The sequence below is a fragment of the Empidonax traillii genome, unplaced genomic scaffold, assembly GCF_003031625.1.
Source record: "Empidonax traillii isolate 1590-97213 ecotype Southwest subspecies unplaced genomic scaffold, ASM303162v1 scaffold355:size2308892, whole genome shotgun sequence".
Lineage (NCBI taxonomy): Eukaryota > Metazoa > Chordata > Aves > Passeriformes > Tyrannidae > Empidonax > Empidonax traillii.
Window position 1 is genome coordinate 1646364 of NW_020955548.1, and position 21025 is coordinate 1667388.

The window sequence follows — 21025 nt, forward strand, 5'->3', positions numbered from 1 at the left end:
TGAAATCACAGAAGAAGTGAAGGGTATCCTATCAGGGCATGTTTTTAGGAAAAAAGTCAGCACACATGTAAATGATTCTAAGACCATGATCAAGAGGAAAGCAATGCCATCTTCCTTCTTTCCTTACTGAAGAAAACCTGTTCAGCAGCCTCAGCCTATCTGAACTAGGAAGAAACTGCTCCAGACCACATCTCTGCTATTAAGCAGGACCAAATCATCCCTTGCATGAAAAATGTTTTAAATACCAGTATTTTGATTTCTAATTTACTCTGGTGTATATCATGCTACTGCCACTAACTCATTCACAACAGTGGTTGCTGAACAAGCACCACAGTATCATTAAGTACTGTAACAACAGTATTAAACCTTTTGGATAAAGAGTCATGGTGTTTCAGGAGAGGATGTCTTTCTCTCTGCTGTAGTTAACATCACACTACCTCATGTGTCCAACTTTATTAGATGACTGGGACCTGTCCCTGGGGGATGTCATAGTGGGACTGTGGCACCACATGAATCTGGAGTCATCCCTTCCCCCATGCCTCTGCTTCTCCACAAGAACCCTCCCAGGAGCCACAGATTTCCCCAACAAAATTTCACCAACTGTTCTGCTATGGGGCTTTGCTTAAAGGAGAGTTGATGACAACCAGTCCAGGAAGGCAGTGAGACAACTGTCACTCACAGTTTTCTTTTCCCCAGTTGGAACAGAGAGATGTGGGAGGTGTCACAGAAAACCTGAGCAACTTGGGGAATAGAGGAGGCCCTGTGAAACAGAGTACAGGACTTCCACGACAAATACCACATCACATCTGTTTCTATCAGTTTCAGTTTTTTGTTCTCACACACAACAGTATGGCACCATTTGAAGAGTATTAAAACATCACCTAGAACTAAATCATGTATCTGATTTTATGAAAAACAAATGAAGCCTTGCAGCAAACAAAGTTGCATGATGAACCAGGGACATAGCCTCAGAAGCTCAGGAGAAGCCAGCATCACTTCTATCTAATGCTTACTTTGTTGAGCTGAAATCCCTTTTAACACTAGCCTAAGTTTTTGCTGCCAAGATTACATTAATTCACTACTGGTCACAACGTGCTAAAGAAAAGCTTCCCAGGTCTGAACCAAGCAAAGCCTGGACTGGAGCTAGAACTTGTGGGGAACAGACTAAATTTATGGATTTAGTCCAAGTATGGCATTCACGTCGTTCACCTTGGAGTGGAAAAGCTGCAAGAGCTGAGCGGGACATCTTATGAATGATCATAGCTGTGTTTAAAGAGGCAAAGGGAAAAAGTAGGGGAAGGAAGAGAAAATATCTGAGTGAGGAGATCTGCATGATGTCAGGCACCAGAAGAATGGCACAACTGCGATCCTGAATCCAGTCTTATCCAGTGGATATTACTTTTCTCAGAATTGAAAATAACTTGAATGCTGCTAAGGTGCAGTAATTTCCTACTAGTCATATCATTCTGGACCAGCTGTATATAACAAGATCCAAAATACAAGTTGTAATTTATTAATTCTGCCTAAGTAAAAGGTTTTCAGTAATACTGACAGCATTTGCAGTCCTCACTTCAATGAAGAACACTGCGAGGGATGCTTTGTCAGACCTATATATCACTGTCACTCCAGAAGTCAATGCACTGACAGTTGTAGCAGAGGTGGATGTTACAGGATACTGTGAAAGCGATTATGTAAGATGGAAAAGCAGATTTTTGGAGTCTCACTCCAGCAATGTAGAAATCAGAGGCTTTTAATGGAATTAGCCAAGAAGGGAACATCTCTTGCACACATCACCATTATCCTTTGGGATCCTAAAATTACTTGTGAGGAATAATCTCTCCAACTCACTCATAATTTTAGAACACCTAAGAACTACATATCTTCAGTTCCCTCATAATTTAAACTTCTTTCCTTCAACAGAAACACCACCTGACAGGTCTTAACTAGCAGTGAATGACAGCAATAGCAGCTTATTTAAAAGTGTAAAGGAAATGCATATTTATGAGCACCCAGAGTAAAGGCTTATGGACCTCAGAACTAAAGGTGTAGTAATGTCTTGAAGGTATATTAGAAAATACAATTTTACCTTCAAGAGCCAAACTGGGCTACAGTCAATGATGAGATCGCTGTTAAGATAAATGGATAGAGGAGCCTGGCTAACTTTTAAATTTATTTTTAATTTTCCAGACATACTACTCCATCCTTTTCTTTTCCCTTTCTGAAAGCTCACAGAAAAGGAACTACATGTGTGTGCATAGTAAAATAATGCCATCTTAGCCCTGACTTTGGGACTGGACTTACTGCCTGACAGGTGAATGTCTGGTATCCTTTACAAATACTTCAATCTAAAACATACAGTAAAGAATAGTTAGGCTTCACTTCACATCTTCTCTTTAGGCATATAAATCTGTCAAGTAACTTAAATGCTGTATTTTTTCCAGTAACTGCCATCAGTGATGATAATCAGTTTATATGAGACCCCTTGACTTTATTTCACTATTTGCATCAGTATCAGTGCTCTGTTGATGAATAAAATGAGTTGGTTTGAGTAAGCCTTACTCTGAACATACTACATTATAAACTATTGAAATAGTGAAAGGGATGTACTAGGGCAGTTTATTCAAAGAAACAAGGGTTGCTCCCAGTATCGTTTTTTCCAAATCTTTATTCCACAGAATGATCTTTCAAGTATACTGCTTCTTGTAGGAAACATACAAAAGATGGAGAGACTGCTGAGGAAAATAGCTGACTATGTGGAAAACTATTCGATTAGATCAGATAAAGCCTGGAGCTGTTTTCTATTCCAGAATCTTCCACAAAATTACTGCATGACCTTGGGAAATCTCTTTTCCTTGCAAGACTTTGGTACTCATCAAAAACTCTTGAGATCCTGGTCCAACAGTACAATAGAAGTGAAAAACACTAATGAATGTTATCTATTAGAGATGATTCTCTGATGGCCTATATTAATTTCTTCTTAAAGATTTTAAAATTACATTTACAAATATAATGAGAAACAATTAAAAAAAGTACCTGAAAAAGTAACTGAATTTGCTGCTGACCCTTTAAGTCAATTTCTTATTCATTAAAAACGTGTGTTAAATATTTATAAACCCATGGACAGTGCAATTTCAGATTCTGGAATTAAAAGCATACAAAATTAAAAAGAATTAAACAAAATTTTAGCTGTGCTTTGTTCCTCACAAACCATATGTGGACATTGCTCTGATCACAAAGGTCCTATGCACCACCTCCCACCTTCCCTTGATGGAGTCCCTCTGTCTTGGGTCACATAGTGTCGTCTGGCGCGTGACACAGGACACAGAATACAGTGACATGGTCTTAGTTTCAACTCCATCTCCCGCGAGACAGTCCCGATGAGAAGCATCAGCAGAGAGAACCCCCCACCTCCCATGGTGGGCTCTGAGCAGACAGGACAGGCATTGCTCAGCACAGATGACAGAGTTTATTTGTAAACTCTCTGAATGGTCCTCTATTGACATTTCTCAATCTGTTTGATTCTGTTCTTTAACCATATCAGAAAGGACACATTTATTACACATAACATGCAGAGTGAAAAACACAGGGTTTTTTCAGTCATTTTTCAGTCCTCACAACAAGAGGTTTGTCTCACGTTCGGCGTGAAAAATTTTTCTGAATGTCTCATTTCATAGATAGATAAATAGATATGGAAACACAGAACACCACCATCAAAAAGCCACACACCCTCCCTATGGCTTGTTTTTCTGTAGCTCCATTCCTCAGAAGAAAAGAGACACAACTTCACTTTCAGTAACAACACAGTCCCTGTGACAGACATGCTTTTCCTAGATCCAAGAAAAAGCCAGTGAATCTCATTATGCCAGGTTCTAAAAATTTAGCAAAGGAATTTTGCATATGTAGAATAGAGGAGACTAAATTATTAAAACAGTATTACTACAACTAACATTTGAGTGAAACACACACACAATGGAAATTTACATCAAGTTCTTTTGCTGCAAAATCCAAAGGTGTGGCAGAATTACAAGGCTAATTTAATGTTTATGTTCTAATCATGGAAGCAAGGGGTGGTTTGAGTTGGAAGGGACCTTACAGATCATCTAGTTCCAATCCACCCTGCCTTGAACCAGGTTGCTCAAAGCCTCCCTCGTCCAACCTAGCCTTGAACACTTCCAGGGATGGGCACCCACAGCTTCTCTAAGAACCCATTTCAGTGTCTCACTCCTCTCATATAGTGAAGAATTTCTTCCTAATATATAATATATACCTGCCTCTTTCAGTTTAAAGCCATCAGTAATTTTTTTTTCTTATGATAAAAAGGCTACAGCGTGGCCAATGGACTCACTCAGTGATGTGCTGGTGCTTTAGTCTTTATTTTCTTTATAGAAATACCATAGGAAGAGTCTTTAGGCACCTACCTGTGTTTTTAATATAGATACTGGCAAGTTCAAAGGCAGGCACTGAAAAGTCAAGGAATAAAGTTGTCTGCTCTAACATATATACCAGAATACAGTAGTTTATATATTTTTATCATTTTATGATAAGGTATGCTGCTCAAAAGCCCCTTCCTCTTTCAGGAGCTGCGTAAATATGGACAGACTGATCAAGCTGTATGTGTCATAAATGAGGCAAGGGACCAGTGGAAGATAAGAAATTCATTTGTGGTTGGGGTAATTGATGAAGATGAGTATATTTTCCTCTCTCAGCCACATATTTTGAGTATGATCTTGGACAAGACATTCATGTTTTGATTCATCAAATGTGCAGTCCTAAGTAGCAGTCTTCCTTCTTTTGGGTAGGAAAAGTGCAGAAATTCGATGAGGCAACACATGGCAACAGTCTTACCCCATTCTCCTCTGAGGCCAGCATCCCACACCATGATCAAATAGCAGCCTTAGCTGATACATCATTGTCATGTTAGTGACCAATGGTCCACAGAAATATGTGTGCCTTCCTCACTTTCTACTCCAGATGTTTACTCAGCTATAACCCCCTGTATTGGGTCTGGTTGAGTTGGAGTTTGTTTCCTTGTAGCAGCCCTCACAGTGATGTGCTTTCCATTGGTAGCTAGAAGGGTGTTGATAAAACACCAGTGTTTTGGCTGCTGCTGAGCACAGCACCAACACTGTAACACTCCTTCTGGGAGGGGACACAAGTAGGTCAGCTGACCCTAACTAACCAAAGGGATATTCCATATCATATGACATCAGCTCAGATATAAAAACTAAGGAAAGGAGCAGGAAAGCGGGCATTCGTTGTCTCCAATGAATGGTAAGGAACTATTACGTGTTGCTGAAGCCCTTCGTCCCGGGAAGCTGCCAGATACCACTGCTGATGGGAAGTAGAGAATAAACCTTGCCATCGTTCACTTCGCTTTTGCACGCACCAAGCTTTTGTTTTGCTTTTGCTTTAATAAACTGCTTTATCCCAACCCACGAGTTGTTTTCCACCTTACTCTCTCCCCTGTCCACCTGGGAAGCGGAGTGATAGAGTGGCTGGGTGGGCACCTGGCATCCAGACAAGGTCAACCCACCACACCCACTCTAAGTTTCAAAGCTAATATATCGACCTATTCCAAGATTTTCTGAGAACAAAGCCCTTTCGATGTCCCCCATACTGGTGTGCACTTCCAAGATCCAAGCAATTCTATGATAAAGATTTCAGTAATGCTTACTGCTGTGCATCTGCATGAATTTCTTTTTAAACGTGATAAACTAGGTTAAAATAATTCTTGGGAAATTACTGATTTTGCATATGCAAATAGGTGGAGAAGGAAAATTCCACCCTAAAGAAAGCACTTAAGTCAGTGATGTGTGCAGTGGAGACAAAACCATACTACCATGCTCTTATCCTACCACCTTTGTTACCTGCTGTAAACTGTTTCCAAACTCTTCCTATTTACTTATTGAATGAAATATGTTCCCAGGTTCCTTGGCAACTGACAGACACTACGTATTTTTCTTTCCCGTCCCTCCCTGGAGATGAGCTAATTGCTAGAAGTATTATTTCAGTTTTACAGAACCATTTTTTAGTTTCCTATTGAGATTTTTGATGACAAAATGCCTGAGTCACAACCTATTCATACCAGTGGGACATGCTGTAACACCTAGGGCCAAGGGGTAACACAGGAAAGTCCTGTCAAAGATGTACAACTGGGCATCCCCTGAGAAATTGCACACTATAGTTACTAATAGAGTGTTAAGTACTGCACTTCTATGATACAAAGAACAAAAAAAGCAGCAACACCAAATGTACACTCAACAATTTATTAAAAAATCCCCTAAACAAACTAAAAAAGATGATGCTGTGGAAATGTTTTGATAGTTTCATCACACTGTGTTGAGAGTACAGGCACTGAAAAACAAAATTAAATCAAAATGATTCCCTTTTCCCTCATCTCTCCTTTTCATCATGGATTTGCAGCATGAACTTCATACTCTCTCCAGGAAAAAAGAAAAAAAACCTGTGAAATTCAAGATTATGTTTTCAGTTCTCCTGAAATCTTGATTTTGGTAAAAATACTCAGTATTAATTTTTCCATAAGTAAAACTTCAGTAAGAAAGTTATGGTAATCTTTTCAAATGCATTTTCTAGCTATAAATATCTCGGAAAGCTGCTCTACTTCACAGTGAAACTTTGTCCATATGGAACATATGACTGGGAAGGACTTGGTGAACTACTGAAATCCAGTGCTCTCCTAGGGAAGGCACATATATCATCTTGTTTTCTTTAAAGCTGATAATTTTCTATGATCAGTTGGAAAACACGTTAGAGCTTCAGATTTGGGGCATTTGGTTTTTTTTTTTGGTTTTTAACCCTATCAGTAGGACATTACTCAAGAAGCTTAATCTCCTCTTAAGAAACTTCCTTCTATTTCCTGTTATGTTGCTCTGGATGTGGATGTATATGGACTGTTGTCTTTCTCAAGTGTTAACTTGGGAAATTCAAAAGGGAACCATATTTGTCTTAATTCATGTTCAGCTGTGCTAAATAAAGTTATTTTTGGTCACGTTAGCAGTTCTTTCAGCATTTCTTTCAATTCATCTTTCTTAAATGTGCATGAGCAAAGCAGTACCGAGTACTTCAAACTCACTGTCCCCAGTGCCCTATTTAATGGCTCTATTATTTCTTATCACTACTTTAAATACATGCAAGGATAAAATTTTTTCATGACCACAAGTGATCATCGGAAACAAGAGGACTTCCTCTAAGATTTCCAGCTGATGAATTGACATCATTGGTTGTGAACTAGCTGGTCATCAACATGTGTAATTCTTTGAAACTACTTTGACCACAGACAACTAATAAATTGTGAAGAAACATAATTAGCTTTTCCAGCATCTAAATCTTATTCATTCCAACTTCACACTTACAGATTGGATTTTGCTCCCAGTTACAAGGATAAGCCTCTGAAATAACTGCTAAATTCAGTAGTGTGATGATACCTGTCCCAAATTTCCACCACCAGAAAACCCAACCTTCCTACTCACGGTCTCTTGACTGTAGGAAGTGTTTCTTTTCAGACTAAAAATTACCTGAAAGGTAGCTGAATAAAGCAAAAAACTTAACACCGAATTATGCTGTTAATTTCTCTTTTTGCATCGGTGACAGAAATAAGATGGGGAAGACACCCTCTGTGGGGTACATTTTTTCTGCTTTTGTCATAGCCAAAATGTTTTATTCTCCCTCTCTAAAGAATACTTGAAAGCACTCCCCTCTTTGTCCTTTTCATGATGATTACTCACTAGAATTTGGTAATTTTTCTCTACACAAACACAACAGGTCATTTTTCCTTTTTCCATTAAGCCATTTGGACAGAACTTCTTCCATGGAATATATATGCTATAAGGTCTGTGGTTTTCCAAGCTGCCTATGAAGATACACGGAGCCTCCTGTGTTACAGACATGAGTCTGATTTTCTTGTAACTCTACCAATCGTTTCCATCTGGTATTGTACTTAACAGGCTGATTTTCTGAGACACTTCACACTATGAAGTATGTTAAGGATTGTACCTTCAGTTCTATTTGATTTGCAATTTATTCAATGTTTCTCCCTGTGCAGTTCATTCTAGTCTGCACAGTCCTCTTCTATTCCAGAAAAGAGAGCGAACTGCAGTCTATCTTTTCTTTGGGGAATTTTCTTCAGGGATAACCCCACTAGTCATTTCACTCCATTTCTTTTCACTGTTCAGTAGGCAAAATACCAGTGTACTATGCCTGAACATAAAGGAGAAGGCTGGGCCCAAGAAAAGAACTGCATTCAGGTTTTGTTGTGCCTTCTACACATATGAAAGGCAACATCATCACTCACTACAGACAGTGTAAAATACCTCTAAAAATAAATGTATTTAAACTATCATAGTTATTATTCATGAAGTAACTCAGACTGCAGGCCTCATCTGACTTACAGAGGCCATTGGATTGAAATCAAAACTGATTCTGAGAAGCTGAGGGAAACCTACACAGGAAGCGAGTCCTTCCTGCGCTTCCTAATCTGTTCAATCTGCATGTTTTATGGAATAGATTCTTCCTAGGCTCAGTTGACGTGTAGTTTGGCTTTGCAGTGTGTTCAACAGCAATACTGGCTTATGGCACTTGGCCTGAGTTTGGCCACACACTTCAGTCCCTGCAGTGTGCTCTCCAGTCTTTGATGTGTATTAGCTCAGTTTGTGCATGCAGCTGGATGATGAAGCAAATCAGGGCGTTCATTCAACTCACAAAATGCCCAGCACATCTTTTACTTCACGCTGGATCAAAATGGCACACAAACAGCTGTGTGTATACCATCCTCAAGAGGATGGTATATTACACACTGTGACATGGTGACAGGAACAAGTAGAGAGAAGTAAGTGTTGCTAAAGGCCACTTTGCACAAATATATTAGACAATGTAAATAGAAACCTGAATTCAATGGTATGCTCACTCCAATTGTTACAGAAGCCCCTAACATAGTTTTTGCCCTGAGTAGTCTATTCCCAAACAATTTCTACACACAGCATGAGAGTGAACTGAAAATTGCCTGGAGCAATTTTTCATAGACAGTTTGAAAGCAGCTGCTTGGTTTTAGGAATAAAATAGTTTAATAGAAGGTCAGGGTTATTCGATGCCAGATGACCTCTCTGCCAGAAAGCAGTGCCACACTTGCTTTAACCTACAAATGCAGACATGAGTCACCAGCCCAAACTCAGACCCTTCACCTGTTAGAACAGAAGCCTGAAGAGATGATTCTTACACATCCCCACTCAGTGCCTGCAAAACTCCTAGGAGGCCTCACTTGCATTCTACTTTAACTTAAAACTTCTTCCAGCTTTCCAGTTCACAGTGATCGAAGGTCTCTCAGGCCAGGGCTAAACTGAGAGCTGCAGACTCATTCTGCCTGTGATGGGAACTGGCAAGGTGCAAGCAGGAGATGCATTGCCATAATACAGAGCATTATGCCCAAGTTAATTAGCGCTGCTACGAGACAGGTCAACGTGAGCTCTATACTCAAGAAGCTCAAAGCTGAGGAGTTTAATGCTGCCTGTGAGCTCAGACTTATTCAAAACAGCTTCAGTGAATCTGGGCACACTCTCATCAGTATGCTGTAACCTTGAGCTGAAGGGACCATGTCTAATGCTGAGACACTGTTTCACTCCATATGCTGTTCATTATCCAGCTCCTCTCTGTTTTGACTGCCAACAAATAATGATGTTTTTCAACACTTCTCCACTAGGAACTGAATGCACAAACAACGCATCATAAATGCCACCCAACATCTGCCAGGCAGTTACCATCTTCCCATGACTATCACCCAGGCTGAACCTGAGCAAGTGATTTACTGACAAGCTGTGTCACATCCTCTTACCTATCACACCCTAGATTATCCAAACCCCAATTCTTATGAATTGCCCACAAGTATCTGGTTAAAATATCACAGGAAAATTATTTCCAACAATAAAAATACCATGCATTCTAAAATTACTGTTACCTTGTTAATGAAAAATCAAATATCGTAATCAGTATTGCTACACTTCTTAGAGCAGATATGCTGATAATGATAAGATATTTACAGAAAATAAATGAAGGAAAAGGCAGGTTTTTCCACCTTTCCTATTTAACAGGCAGTAAAAATTCTTGAAAATAGTATTAGTTAATATATGAGTTATTGTAGAACAGCATCAATAGCTTAGCAGAGCAAAATTCTCTCAGTCCCATGGTAAATAGGGTATCTGTGTAGTTGGGATAATGAAAAGGACCGGATTTCAAGTAAAGTATTTCAAAGATTAAGTGACATATTAGTGACTTGCCTTATATTATCTGTAAATTTATTAACTAAAACCAGGACAAATTGTTTTCCCACATTCCACTTATTGTAGAGCCCTTCGTTTAATTCATGGTGCTTTTCTGTACTGATTCAACTTCTACACAAATGAAAACTCTCAAAATAATTTTGAATGTGTGAATACTTTCAAAATAGTGCTTATTTAATCAGCCTTTTACCATCAAGTAAAAGCAAAAGCTATTTGCATGATATCTGAGACTTCTGTAACTGTAATTCAAATCAAGCAACTGTCTTTTCATATTTTCATTCTAGCAGTTTGGGCTTCCTAAGATCATTTTGCTTCTGCCCTGCAATTTTTTCTTATCCAACACTTATAGGCCTGCAAGTAATATGGAGAGCTGAGCAGACAATCCCATAAATAGTTCAAGACCCTGAAAACCATAATGTAGCTAGTTCCTAGCTTTCTTCCAAAATAAGGCACAATACAAGCAAAAGCTTCCACTGAAAAAAAATATTTTAAAAACAATTCAGTTACAAAGATCATGCAATTAATGGCCTGCATGTCAGCAATCACAAATGTGAACAAATTCAGTACAAAAACCAGGTGACTTCTTCTATGGTCATACTTACTCTGAACATGAACATCTAACACATTCTTTTAAGGTCCTAAATAGGTGCAATACCTGATGAACTACATAACGCACATGGCCACATACTGAAGCATGAAATACAAAAATCCCTTCAGTTAAACCTCTTGAATTGACTCAAGGTGATTCTATGTCTTTCTTCTGAGATCATTACCCTTGCAATGACTGACAGACTCCCTTTCTGCCTTTATTCCTGCTAACCCAGACAGTAGCAGACAGACCACCACCTTCCATGGCAGGGCAATGGCTGGACAAAACTTAACTGCAATCAACAAAAAAATAGGGCTACATCTCATAGCATTGTAACTAAAGAAATGCAGTTACAACTATTAATTATGTCCAACTTAAACATCTATCAAGCACATCTTGAGAGATGCATCTGCACTGGGCATTTCATTCTTATGCCTTCTCCATTGCTTTGTTATGATGAAAAGAGAGGAAATCGTATTTGTAGTTCACTGCCCAGCTCTCTTTGCATTTACATTGATGTAATATTCCTACAAATATAAGTACCTGCACAACACACAGAGAATGCTGAATACTGTATATATATATTTGAACACTGTATACATAGAAAAGTTATGTCTAAGGTTTTTTAAAAATGAGTGTCTAAAGTTAGATTTACATATTCACATTGAGATGTAAGTACTGTGAGGTCCAGCTTTCACACATGAGCTAAGATTTTCAAAGCCTGGTGAAAGAATTCCTAAAAATGTTAAACTGCTCTGCCTCTGAATGTAATATACATGTGCTTATGTGTGTCTATAGTGAAAATTTTATGTATTTTGTAAAGGATTATAGAGCTTTTTCTAGGTTGATTTTTTTGACTGCAGAAATGAGAGTAAGTACACACACAAATACGTATCATTGCAAGAGCCAGTGTGGACACTGGATACTGTACAGGAATTGCAAGTTCTTGAAATAACATCATGCTGATATGCAATTCACCAACTGGAAACATGTCAAATTTCATTCTCATTTACACTTATTACAAATTTGTAATTTGTAATTACAGTCACTGAGTGAAACGATGATATTGTTGATGAGATTAAAGTAAGAGTAGACTGTGAACCTCCATCTGTATAAAAGTACTAAACAACTCTAGTATGAACATACAGAAAAAGCAATATAATCAAACAAAATCAAAGAAACTCAGCTTTTGTGGTGGGGAGGGGATGGGAGACAAGGGTTTAGATACACCACCTTCCTTCTTAGCTTCCCTTTATGGTGTTACATATACATTCCCAGAGCGCCCTGGCTCTGCAGCCGCCCCTCCCTCCCGTCCTTGCTCAGGCTGGGGCTCTGTCCGCCCAGCAAATGAAAACTAAATAATATCCACACAAACGTAAGTACATATCCAGATCTACCATCACCTTCTATGCTCTAAGCCAAGGCAATAAAATATAGCTTTACTGTTTTGGAATTAAAAAATACATGATCACAAACTGTATGTGCTTAAAATCCATCATCAGTCTCCACAGAATATATTTAAAAACATCCTAATCGTCAGAAAACGTGGATTAAATCAGTAGAGCCACACTAGGTTTTACTTCACACAAGTGTTTTCCTCAGCTGCTCCTGCTTTAGTTTCCAAGAAGTGATTCCACTGGCATAAAATTAAAATCAAAAAGCAATCACTGACCAAATGATGTAGTTCACCTTTTGTAACACCAAAATTCCTTCTTCATAAAACCTCCTCCTAAAGAAAAAGAGACTACACATGGTATCAGTGGCATATCACTGTAAAGTATGAAACTCAGATTCCAAAACTTGCCAAAAGTCACACATAATAGCAAAAGGAGAGCTTTTTTTCTACTTCTCTTTATTATGTGCTTAATAGTAGATTTTTATCAGAAAAATTCAAAAGAGAAAATGTAATGTTCCATATGCAAAAAAAACCTCTGTACACTGGAACTGCTTATTTCTTGGCTTTTTTTTACACTATAAATAAATAGTAGAAGAGATCTCTCCCCTTTTTTTCTCAATTTAGAGTAGTCAGTATTTGTTTCTGTACTTTTCCTCTTCCTTTCCCACAGTAAATAGGTGACGGACATCAAATATGGGGAAAAAAAAAGATGACTAAAAAAATAGATTGGATAATTTTTATTCCATTGATATCAGTCCTGCTACACCTTTGCTTGTAACAGTGGAGAGCAATCTCAATTATGTAAATGTTTCCTTCTGTTCCTGTGCCTTTTCTTCACAGAGAAGAATTTCACCTGTTTTGTGATAAATGGTGAAATTTTGAAATTTTCAGCCCAAATTCAGTTCAAACACATTTTGTTCTTGCTGCCGTTGCTGTAGTTTCAGAAATTAAATCTAAAATTTTCATGCTGATACAAGCACTTCCTGATGCAAAACAAAACAAAACAATCACATTTCACTTCAAAGTATGCCATGTATTTCATTGAGTACCACTTCCATCACCGAGCCATCCTGCTCAGCCTACCACCTTGTGCTTTCAAAACAAAAAGAGAACATATTTTCATTCATAACTTTTACTCCTTTCCAGGGGATGTGAGGAGCTTAGTTTACTCCAGAAAACCCCTGGGTTATGCCTATATAAGCTCCAGTTCCTAAAGGATCAAGCTGGCAAGTCAAGAGATACAGATCAGACAATAGGCAGACCTTTGAGTCTACAAATTGAAGGTTGAATGATTGGCAAACAACCTTTCCTCATGAAAAATTATGCTACAGCAACACAATAGTAATGGGAGCCAAAAGTATGTCTATTCCTGGTTTGTAGACCAGGTTTTAGTTATGCTATAATCCTCTCAGTATGCCTGCTTAGGATCCCACAATCACACGAGTCATGAACACTACCCACAAATCCTGCGGCTTCCATGCCGAGCAAGCGACACGCCAGATGAAGAAGGATGGAAAATATACATGTGGAATTGTTCTGGGAACTTAAAGCACACATAACAGTAAACAAAGCAAATATGGTACAAAACCTGTTGCTATTTTCACAGCATTTGTGGAGCAAAGCTGCATAAATGCAGAAGGATGTATACTGCCTCACACCTTTCCACAGATTCCAGCAAATTAAGCACAGCAGCACAAACAGCAGCAGGGAGAAGAAAACGCTCTGTAGAGGAGCTGCCCTGCTTGCTGCTGCACTGCAGGTATATGTTTGGGTATGTGAGCGAGAGATAAATAAAAAGTGTTAAAATTACTTTTGCTCTTGTTTCTTTCACAGCCTTGGCTGTTATGGAGATCTGAATGGGGAGAGACTCCCTCAGTGCCATCCTCCCTCCTCCAGGCACAGCCTAAGCCAGTTTGAAAAGGTTGCTGCTGTTGTTTCCTGTCCCATTTGGGGATAGGCATCACGAAGTCAGTGCCAGTTTGAGCTGGTGGCTCACAGACTGCCTCTGTTCCCCACTGAAAAGGCAATGCCACTGTCAGACACCGGAGCACTTGCTTAAGTGGCACTACAGACAAATTTTGGCTGGTGGCAGGAGAGATGGCTGAAAGCCAGCTAACAGAGAAGAGCAGTATCAATCTCTGTGCTGAGGGAATCCTCTGAAAATGCTACTGAAGCAAACAGCAACTGCTAGCGGCACAGTGGCAAACAAGACACAAGCGATTCCGCTCTCATAGAGGAGAGGAAAAGGCAAACGGTTGAACTGAAGTGATCAACATGAACTTGAACTGTGGCACAGGGCAAACATGTGGCATGCCGTATGGAAACGCAGAACAAAACAGAAAGCTTGGAACAAAATGAAATTAAAAATCTGCTTTTATTTCAAATTACTCCACTAAACATCTAACTGAAAATTGTGTTGAAGTTGATATGACTTTGTGACATGTTGTTCCTTGAAGGCTGCCATTTTCCATCAAAAAAAAAAAGGTATGAAAAACGTTTCAATCTGGTTACCTTCTATCCAGCAAGGCTAGAAAACATTAAATTGTAAGCTAAAAAATAACATCACACTATTAGTCAGCAAGAGATAGATGTTCAGCCGGCATCTATCATAATATTTTCAATAATCCATAGATACCAAATGCCTGGAAAGGAAGGATAACAATCACTCCAAGCATGGATTTTGAACTTTAAATGCATTTGATAAGTTAATTTTTTTAAAGACAGGCCCTGTGCAGCCTCACTTTGTTCACTGTTTCTAGATATAACCTATCTCAAAAAGGGTGATCAAATGTCCATCTCCAAAACAAATGAGCCTGGAGCATTAGAGCATTCTGTATTCTGAGGGGTCATCTGTTGAACAGCCTCACACTAAAGCATCCCTATAAAAGTACCTGAAAGTACCTAAGCTGTCAAATCTAGAGTTTATTGGATGAACGTACTTTAAGAAAGAAATTGAATTCTTTCTATATAATTTCTAATAAGTATTGGAAGAAAATCAGATCAAGAAGAATCAAAAGGAGTTAAAATGAAGAATCTAGAGCATCTTCCCTATGAGGAAAGGCTGAGAGATCTGGGACTGTTTAACCAGGAGATGAATAGGCTCAAGGGGGACCTCATCAATGTATATAAATACCTGAAGGGAGGGTGCAAAGAGGACAGAGCCAGACTCTTCTCAGTGGTGCCCTGTCACAGGACTAGAGGTAATGGGCACAAACAGAAACACAAAAGAAAAAAGCCTTTTACTCTGAGGATGGTTAAACATAGGAAGAGAGGTTGTGGAGTTTCTATCTTTGAAGATACTCAAAAGCCATCTGAACTCTGTTCTGGGCAATCAGCTCTTTGTGTCCCTACTTGAGCAGGGTGGTTGGACGAGATGATCTCCACTGGTCCTTGGCAACCTTAACCACCCTGTGATAAACGGATGAATTATTCCCAGTCATGCAAAACTATATAAGAACAAAAAAGCAAGAAGTAATGGCAAAAAACTTGAAATATTTCCATATTTGTCAGGGAAATATTGGACAATATTTGTCAATAGTACACCTATTTGTCCTATAATACACCTAAAGGCATAATGAGACTAGAGGGATAACTCCACCAAGCTCAACTACCAGGCCTAAAGCTAGCCCAAAATTCTTATACATAAAGCTCAAACACACCTGCAACATTAAAGGATAAAATAGAATCCATAAATTTTCAAACTCTTCCTTTCACATTCATTAAGTTTAATGAAATAATTTCCATTGGCAAATAATTTCCATTCACTATATCAGTGAATGACCAGAGTGGGAGCTGAAATAACCATCAGCAGAGCACAGGCAGAGCGCAGTCTATTTTAGTTCTTGCCCTCTGTCCTCTATGGAACACTACAATCACAGAAACACCTACTAGGTTATGTAGTTTATTTGCCTGCCAGCATGAGATTCTTCCCCTTGATAATTTTTAACACTTGTTTTTGCCAAGTTAAGAGCAATGTGTCGCATCTAAACAAAATTAGCTTATTATGAGCCCCGACTGTATTTTCCAGTACCCAATGGATCATGATGCTGTATTGTATAACAGGGAAGGTGCAAAATTGTTCAGACAACATGCCAGGCCAAAATAGTTGAGTCAGCAACATAATAGGGTCCCTCTGAGTGCTTGGTCCCAATACAAATACTCTTATCTCCTTGCTATAGCACAGTGTCCTCTCCCCTGCTCAAGGCATACCTGATCAGTTCTGGCATCTCACAGGTGTGAGATGTCCAACCACTGTGCCACATGGCAGTAATTTGCAAGAAACAGACCTCCTGCTCTTGTGGAAGAGCAGGAGGTAATTATTTTAGTCTCATACTTAGATGCAGCTTTACATACCCCCAGTCTCTCCAGTGATCCCACTGATCACCAGACTCTTGTCACCCTGGAGAGGACTTGAAAAAACAACTATAACCATGGTCACCTCAAAGTGTTCACAAGAAAAAAAAACCCAAAACACAACCCTAAAGGAGATGGCTGAAAAAGAAGTGACTGTGATGAAAGAGACATAGAGAAAATGTCAGAGAGCTGATAGCAATCATCCTCTTTCAAATGACCCAGTTACACAGGACAAGTTGTCCCAAAGAGGAGCTGCAGGGCTCCCGTTTCTCACCAAACCCATTTGGGTGAAACACTTGTGGTGTCATCTACTGGGTAGCAGTTTCTTTGCATGGTTTTCTACAAAAATCTAAATCGCACAAAAGCAGAGAGCTCATCTATTTAAACATTTTTCCATTTTATCTGCACTCAAAAGCTTTCAGCCATGTTTCTAACTATCTCAGAGAATCACCCAAGGAAGTTAGCCACACAAACTGTCCAAGATTAGGAAACACAGACCATTCCACAGCTACCTAAAACAAATAAAATACAAAATAATGCCTTACTTTCAACTTTAGGAGAAGTTGAAAGACCACTAGAACAGTTATATTAAAATAATGAGGCAGCACTAAAAAAATTGAGACATGACAAAAATAAGACTATTCACATAACCCTAGCTCATTCACCATAAGAATGTACATTGTAAACAACCTTTTTTTCCCAGACACTGGCTATTTTCTGCAAACTTAAACACAGATGTGGGTGCTTAGCAACTGTAAAACAAAGTCATTTACCTAAATAACTGAGTATAGACTAAGGCACTTCATTTTATATATGTACTGTTAAAATACTGTGACTGCTTTGCAATATCATTTAACATGTAGAGACAGAATCCTCGTATATGGATTTTAAAAACAAGTCACCTTTGCATTGAAGCAAAGAAATAGGGATTTGAGTCTGCTATGTAAGTATTTATGTGTGTACATATGTACAGGTGCATACTCTATGTACATGTTACCTACATATGCAGCAGATAAGGACAGAAAAAGACCTAAGGAAAGAAATTATTAACATGTTTAAAGTATTCGATTAGTGTGAGAACAAATGCAGTTATACAATGTAAAGTTTCGTGTCATTCAGTGTATCAAAAATTGTTATGAATGAGGAAGAGTATTTTGTTACAAATGCCCATATTTGAAAATGGAGACAAACAGGAAAATAAGGAAAGTTCCTATGGTTCAGAAACATTGTGAAGCCACTTCACTGCAGTATTTCACTAGTATTTCCAAACACAGAGCATGAACTTTATCAAGTTACTCATTTCACTGTCTTCATAAAAGGTTTTACTAAATGAATTAGTCAACAGTATCTGCAAAACTAAGTTTCTGAAGAGGACTAATACATTTCGTTAAAGTAGCTGATCTGCTTGGAAAAAAAAAAAAATTTCTTTTTTTTTTTTACAGCACACAGACTTTTCTTTTGAACTCTTACCTATTTGTTTCCTGTACTGGTCAACAGGAGTCCTTGATGTAGAGGCATCTTTTCTACCCATTGCTTTCAATCCAAAAATCACTGTATCAGAAAAAACAACAACAAAACCAAAAAGAAACACAAAAGCACAACATTATTCCTAAATAAATTACTTAGAAAATCAATTACTTATAATATCAGAAAAAATGGTAACAAGCAACATTTACATGATTATACACAAAGACGTAAGCCCTCCCAGAGTACAATGAGACATTGGAGTTAATCATCACTATTCTGAAGACTATTAGACACATTCTAAACATACCTTTTTCTCCACTGCATGGGTTATTAACATTACAGAATGCCTGTTAGTTTGAATAAAAATAAAGGAAAAAGAAAGGATTTAAACTGATTGCACTGTAATTCAGCATTTGGTACCACTGAATTACATTCCTATATAATTTTTTTGTTTAGTAAACCAGGGATTGAATGCAGTATTGTGAGCTGTTTCCATTATTGGCAAACATATTGACACTACACACAGGAGTTGGAGGCAGGACTAGGCATGTGTGCACCCACAGGTGTAATTGCTTGGGAAATCCACCTGCAGACACAGCCCTCCAGCAACCCTGAGCAAAAGAGAGGAACAGATATCTAAAACTCAGCAACCCTACACTCTCCTACCTTCCTGCCATGGGCTCTAGATATCTGTGAATAAAAAGGAAGTGGAAAACAAAAACTGAGAGCTGGGTCTGTGCCCATTTTACACCTCTCAGCCGTGGTATTGATAGTTTAAATCGTTTTCAATGCATTTACATAACCAGCTCCTGAATGAGCTTCTCATGTGTTGCACAGTGCAAACAGGTGACTCTAGGACTGCACAGAGAAGTGCACTCTGATCCATCCAAAGATGCTCTTTTTGGTACACTGGTGCTCCCACACCATCCATGTAACTGAATAAGCTTCATCAGAATAGCGTTCTAGCAAATTTCCAATGTACCCTATAACATGAAAAGCTTATGGTCTTGTATTCATCCCCTCACAGGGCTGCCATTCAAATGATACAGAAAGATTTTACAAATATGCTCATTTCACCTCTTTTTCCCTAATTAAGAAAAAACTGGCTTTTACAGTCATGCTTATTGCTTAGAATACTGAGATTGAACACTTTTGACTGGGCTGAAGACATTACTCACCACAGTGATGAAAAGCCTCACCATCTGACTGCCTCTATGACACAAAAGTCCCTATATCAATGCCTGTACTCACGAGAGGACTGACATCTTCCAGAAGTGTCAGATTCATGGTTTAAGCACTAAAGACGCACAACACCAAACCCTGCCTTTGCCCAACCAGCCTTGGCGAGCACAATGCGAAGGCCAAACTTTGGCTGAATCGCCCTGGATAGACCCAAATCATCTGCAGATTGTGCACATATGGCCTTGGAGTGTCTGCAAGAGTTGTCCTTTTCTGTTAGGCATAACCAGCCATGTTACAGAAAGACAAGCTTCCCTAGTCTCTGCCAAGGCACTCTGTCTGGGAAGCACAGCCCTTGAAGGCACTGAGATGCCAAATCATGAACCAAAAAGCATGATCCAGCACTGCTGAATAGGCTACTGTCAGCGTCCCAAGCTTAAACATTCATCATTACTTCCTTCATAGTTTCAAGAAAGGTTTAAAATATAGCTGCAGGAATGATCGCCCCAGTTATACGTGCATTTTAAACCCACAAAGTTTATTATTTTGCATTTATCTATTCTATAAGAACTTTTCAAATTTAATGAAAAACAACAAATCCAGGCTCCTTAATTTCACGTGTGGGACACAGGGCATAGAATTAACTTAGATGCTCCAAAGTCAGCAACCTTTTTAAAATGTATTCAGGAATAACAGCAAGGTATAGAAGACTGCTACTATTTTTTATTCTGAACTGAAAATTCAATTATAGTGTTCTAATGTTTCCATATATTACTTTGGTTGAATTCAGAGAATATTCCCTGATTTATGTAAAACACATAAGCAGTTAACTGTAATCCACTGGGTAGGGGTTTTTTCCCCTCTATTCCACTTCCCAGAAAGTCTCTAGACTGAGTTGGATTTCGCACATAACGCTCACATCATAATAATTAATAAAAGTACTATTTGAACTTTCAGCTAATTGAGTAGATAACAGATACATTTTTTTTACACTGCAAAACTAGTTCTTGGCTTTTTTACACCACTGTTAGAGACTGTTTTGACTCGCCTTTTGCAATTTCAATAGTTAATGATGTTTTGTAACAAAACATCAGCTGTGAAAGATGTTTGCAGTTTTAGCAATGCCAATAAAACACAAGAAGAAAACAAAGGCAAAATTTATTTCTTAATGACTTATTTCTTTATGACAATATGAGCCACTGAGATACTCGCATTTGTCCACATGGATCAGTGTCACCGACTTCCACATTTAGAACCTTGACTCCTCTTTGTTCTTCAAAGGGATGCAGTAATCATCATTCATTTCCACTGCTTTGATGGTTAGATAGCAAACGCTTGAGAAACCCATGGAGACATTGGCACATGCAGCCCGATGTCTAATAAGACAGCTATTTGCATAAAAGATCAGCCATGATTTAGAATGTGTTGTGATAGATGTGGAAAGGGAATATTAGCATGTATAAAACTGAGGTTGTTTTCACAATTTAATTCCTTGGGGACTGTGGCTCATCACCTTCTCTTGTAAAGAGTCCCATATTCCCTGAGGAAGCAACTTGCCATGAGCCAGACTTAAGCTAAAATATGGATTAATAAGAGGTAATATTTATTATTTATGAATCTTGCTGTAGGAGTGGTTTTCAATGTAACTTTCTGACCATTTTTCCATAAAGGAAAAGCCTGAAACGTTTATGATTCAGAAAACTAATTCTCCCCATTTAAAATAGCAGTGGTCATTCTAGAATAATAGGTCAT

The 21025-nt window shown here is 38.6% G+C and overlaps 1 protein-coding gene across 3 annotated transcripts in view; it reads right to left on the bottom strand.

Annotated features, from left to right (window-relative positions):
• TRIQK (triple QxxK/R motif containing) overlaps positions 1-21025 on the bottom strand; it is a 60173-nt gene that overhangs the window by 23946 nt on the left and 15202 nt on the right. For all 3 annotated transcript variants that reach the window (XM_027892516.1, XM_027892514.1, XM_027892515.1), the window contains exon 2: positions 18098-18178. In XM_027892516.1, the coding sequence (XP_027748317.1) occupies positions 18098-18158 (61 nt within the window). In that variant the 5' untranslated portion in view covers positions 18159-18178. The remainder of the gene's footprint in view (positions 1-18097; positions 18179-21025) is intronic.